Here is a 5321-nt window from a genome sequence, read left to right on the forward strand (position 1 = left end):
AGAAAAATCCAAAAAAGTTCAATCTGGTCCTCTGGACATTCAAAAAAACAAAAGCAAAACAAAGCAAAAAAAATTCTAGAAACGTTTCATCTCTCATCCAAGAGACTTCCTCAGTCTGAGGTGCTGTTTTCAGCTCAGTCTCTTAAATAGCACCTTCTTAGAGTGGATCAACCAGTTTGCTGCTGGCAACCAAAACCAGCTGATCACATGCTCAAGAAGGACCATCAGCCTAACAATGGGACCCATTGAGACTGAGCTGAAAACAGCACCTCAGACTGAGGAAGTCTCTTGGATGAGAGACGAAACGTTTCTAGAATTGTTTTTGCTTTGTTTTGCTTTTGTTTTTTTGAATGTCCAGAGGACCAGATTGAAATTTTTTGGATATTGTTACATCATTTTCAGCCCCATTTTTGGCATCTGCATTTGGTAGCAGGCCAAATTGACACAGACCATGCAGAATAATGTGGTGTTTTAATTCCACAGCAGAGAAAGCTATGTAGTCTCTGTAAGTAGGTCTAGGAAAGAAAACATCAGTATTGGCATCGGTTATCAGCCAAATAGGTTTTAACATATCGGATATCGGCCAAAAATCCAAAATCGTGCATCCCTAGTAAAAACTAAACTTTTCATACTCAAATATGTTTCATGATGCAAACTGTATGTTGACACTGCTGTGTCGTTTTTCCCTGACATGACTTTATTACAGGAATGCAGGTGTTGGAGTGGAATGGAGTTCCTCTAACAGGAAAGACGTATGAAGAAGTGCAGTGCATTGTGGGCCAGCCATGTGCAGAGGCGGAGCTCTGTGTGAGACTGTGAGTAACATCTGTCATCAGAAAAGTCTGCGCACTTGGTTGCAACAAGGCATCTTTCCACCTGTTCTCTCTGCCTCATTAGTTCTCCCATGACATCTACACTGTTTAATCAGCCAAATATCCCTCCGTGACTTATTACTGCTTAAACACTCTAGTTGTAATTCCTTTAAATAATTAATATACTTTCTGTATGGATTCAAACAGTGACCTTAACATGTTGTCTGACCCTGAGCACCCACAAGTTCTGGAACATCATATCCAGCTTAAGGCTGGTATGTACAAACATTTATTTGTTTGTCCATAATCATGCATCTGTGCACTTATTTTCAGGATTTCATTTATTTTGCACGTGTTTTATTTTTTATAGGAGGTCAGCGTTCCCCTGGTGTCGATCCTAAACAGTTGGCTGCAGAGCTGCAAAAAGTATCTGAGCAGCAAGGCCCTGATGTAGTTGGGACAGGACCAGGGGGTTTAGGGGTCCTCTCTGCTTTGGACCGTTCTGCCCTCCTTCACTCAGGCACTGGGTCAGCAGCCTCCAGTGGGGTCCCAAGTCCTGGCCAACCAGCATCTCCTGCCGTCAACAAGAAACAGCGTCACAAGGTAAATCAAATTGATTAACTTGATACACACTTTTCTTGCAGACAGAGTGAATGAATAGGACAAGACAATGGCACACTGTCACAAGGAGCGAGTGTCATTTGTTAGCAAAATGGACAACAAACTAACAACTATGTCTTATATTTTTGACAAAACACATACAGTATGAAATAATGAAAACACTGTATGCGTTCTAAATAAATTGTTTTACCTGACGTAGATGTTTTCCTTAAATGAATGCCTCACTACGGCAAATAACTGATTATACCTCTTAAAATTCACTAGAGGATTTTTATAGTAACTAATACTGTTCAGTTGAGTAAAGGCCATACATCCAGAAATACATCTTGGTATTTTCTCTACCAGAACAGATATTTGTCAGAAAATAATCCAATCAACGAGCAAAATCTGGTTAATTTTCTTTGACCCAAGTCAGGATTTGTAAGTCTGATCAATTCCACACAATATTAATTAATAATAATAATTATTATTTATTCATGCATTTATTATTTCCAGCCAACAGAGGTGACAAAAACACCTCATCCCATCACAGGAGACATTCAGGTAAAAAAAAAATTAAAATCACAAAACTAAATCACCGTGCGTGCTTGTACAGTTTTTCTAGCTGTGCCTTCTCTTCACTCTTTTCCTCACAGCTCCAGATAAACTACGACAGAAGTTTAGGAAATTTGATTGTGCACGTCCTGCAGGCTAGAAACTTGGCCCCCCGAGACAACGACGGCTACTCTGACCCCTTTGTGAAGGTCTACCTTTTACCAGGGAGGGGGTGAGCTCCGAGTGTTTTAACGCACGCCGATGTCTTGTCTGTCTCTGCCTCTCTGCCTCTGTGCCTGTCTTGTTTTATGTATGAGCCCTGCTGTTTAACACTCACTAACCCTTCAGCTCGTTTCAGAGAATGACAGAGGACATGACGATAAGGGCAGTTTTTTTTTACAGTGCAATCTGATTCAGTTTGACTCTGCTTTTGTTTTGATTTTCATGCCTCCAAGAGAATCTTTTATCAAACGTCTCCATAAGAGCGTGCCACATTAGCCACGTTTGCTCAAAAATCGTTCCTATTATGTTTGAATTTGACTCAGCAGAGTATTTTTAGTGCACATTCCCCAGTGTTTCTGACTTCCTCCTGTTACCCCTCTCTGTTCCAGAGAGCCTGTGAATAGCAGGAGAGAGGATCGATGGAGCTTTTATCTGCTCCGTAACAATATCTGTTCTTAGATAATGACTCCATCAGGTCTGTTTATGAGATTTTGCTCCCCCTTGACCTGCGTGCAGCACAGGTTAGAAATCAAAGCTCACTGAGAGTAGTTTTGCTCCTCTGCTTCATTCATTAGGGCTTTTTTTTTCCTGCGTTTAATTGACTTTAGCAGGAAAGTGCTCATGTAAGGTGCCTCAACAACTGATGTATTGTTAGACTCACATCAATGAGTTGGGCACAGAAATTAGTAATAGAGCTCGCAGAAAATATTGATTTTCTCACCTTTCTATTCTCAACTGCCTTTTTTTTTTAGCGCTCTGGGCTTCTCTGACAGTTTTTCTTTTTGTATTTTTTGTTTTCTTTCTTGTTTGTGTGATCTGCCCTCCTCTTCCTCTTCTGGACTCCCTCAGCCAAGTCATGGTTGTCCAGAATGCAAGGTAGTGTGGTGCTGATCTTTGCTTTCAGTTGTTTTTTTTGTTTTTTTTCTAACCTTTAAACCACATGACTGAAAGTTGTTTTAAATTTGTCTTCATCCTTTTGTTGTGGCCTTTGTTGTCCGTCTAATTTATTTCATGTGTGTGAGAACACTCGTGTCATTGCACTCCTTCAAATCCATTGAACACACCTTCTACCTTTTGAGTTAGTTTTCATTTTGTAACGGCATTTTAGTCAAAACTTGCTATAAACCAAACACATTTAGTTGGTTTCCACATTTTGGATAGCAACCATTGTACAAACATCAACAAATTCACTTCATTTACTCAGTTTATTTATTTTTTTGTCGTGGAATCAGACCAAGAAAAGGTGTCTAGTTATTAACCTCAAAGTGTTACTGATGACCTTTCCTGCCTAATGTCCTAAATTATCAGTGCTGATAACAAGAGAAGAACCAAGTATGCCCAGAGGACTTTAAACCCAGAGTGGAACCAGACTGTCATCTACAAAAATATTCATTTGGAACAGGTACACACTCTCACACTGTATATGCCCTCCTGCAGTCTTCTTTACATGCGTTGCGTACCGCAGTGGGCAATGCTGTATTAACATCTTACTGTATACGTGCAGCTTGACATATCTTTACCCCAAGCTTCAGTTAACATTTATGCTCTAACGGTCTCTGAAGTCTAGTTGCATGCTATTTGATAAAATAAGTAAAAGAGTTATTAGTCGTCAGGTGAACATTTGTTCATTTGCTGTGCAAAGATTTTTTAACTTGTCTTTCTCTTGTGGGAGACCAAATGCATACCTGCCCAAAGCACCAAACAGGAATCACCCTTGTGTTGCTCATTAAAAACATGCTCCTACGTCATTTTTGATTAGTTTGCTGTACAATATTCAGTCCATTCATGTACGCGTCACTGACTCAGCCATATTTATTATAAACACACACTTTCTTTACTCACATGCAGGATGCCATAAAGTTTGTGACTCTGTGCTCTCATCCTCTTTCCATTCAGTTAAAGAAGAAGACTCTGGAGGTGACGGTGTGGGACTATGACAGATCCTCCTCCAATGATTTTCTTGGAGAAGTAGGTGTTTCTAGATACTGTTGTCTCAATAGCTCAAGTAAATTAAGCCTTAGATGAAAAATGTATGTTTCTTTTTTCCTGCCTTGTTTTTCTTGCTGGACTAAAATGTTAATCTTTCTGTATGTATTTTTTTTACAAACTTATTAAAACTTGTTTTACTTTATGTCTCACAATTAAATAAGATTAAGTTAATGCAAGTCCAGTGATCAAACCCCGTGTATTGACTCTTATCATCTTTAAACAAACTTCTCTTCTTTGTCTACCTGATGTGGAGACCAGAGATGAGATAACCCAAAGTCATCCAGTAAAATAAACAAAGGGTGAATTTACAAATAAACAAACAAACAGACAGACGTAAAAATAAAAAGGTCGTGCAGCCCTGAAAGCAAGGGCAGAGATAATGGTGGTAAAACAATCTGCTGGTCAAAAATAAAAGGAAAAGTGAATACATTTACAGTGTGTTAGCTGTGTTTTGGTACATACTCTAAATTTCATCTGGATCTTTCATTCACTGTGTGTTACAATACAAATATAGCCATGTTGCTAAGTAAATGATGTGTACAAATCTGTGCACTGCAGTCAACCATCATGCATTGCACTCTAAAGCCAGCAGCCACAGAGCTAATGGTCCCTGCTGACATCAACGTCAACAGCTTGTTACTGTGATTTTCTAACCCTCTGAAATGTGAGAACAGTTATAACGCACATAATCGTTTGTGAAATGGTTCATCTCCACACCTGTCCAACCCAAAAGATTTGATTAAGTATTACAATAGATCTGAATGTATAATAAAATACTTAGTCTAAAAGTGGAAACGTTCAGCTAATTTTTTTATCTGCAGCTCAGACTGCAACAATGCTGCCACTGTGGCTCTAAAATCAGCTCTTTGACATTCTATATTGAATTAGAATAAGAAAAACTATTCCACACAATTTTCACTATGTGGAGTAAGTTCTTCTTTTTGTATTAGAGTAGCTGTTATTAAAAGAGAATAGTTTATTTTATTACATAAATATTGTTTCTGTGTTTATATGGTACAGGAACTATTAAAGGAGACATTAAAGGTCATTGTGCAGTTATTTCTTAATTTAACCAGCTTTTTTCATGGCTGCTTCTGATTCACAGGTACTTTCCCTCAGTTATACACACACACATACACACAT

General features: G+C 38.7%; 1 protein-coding gene across 1 annotated transcript; it reads left to right on the forward strand.

Annotated features, from left to right (window-relative positions):
• Window positions 1-708: 708 nt before the first annotated feature.
• On the forward strand, window positions 709-4157 carry LOC119429574 (protein piccolo; the record flags this gene model as incomplete). The annotated part of the gene is made up of 8 exons (XM_037697178.1): window positions 709-815; window positions 1020-1087; window positions 1183-1415; window positions 1929-1976; window positions 2069-2199; window positions 3039-3065; window positions 3498-3591; window positions 4086-4157. Coding segments are annotated over exons 1-8 (780 nt in total), but the record flags the coding sequence as incomplete, so codon positions are not given.
• Between the last annotated feature and the right edge of the window lie 1164 nt (window positions 4158-5321).

Source organism: Nematolebias whitei, unplaced genomic scaffold (assembly GCF_014905685.2).
Source record: "Nematolebias whitei isolate Nwh7 unplaced genomic scaffold, NemWhi1 Nwh_scaf_3057, whole genome shotgun sequence".
Lineage (NCBI taxonomy): Eukaryota > Metazoa > Chordata > Actinopteri > Cyprinodontiformes > Rivulidae > Nematolebias > Nematolebias whitei.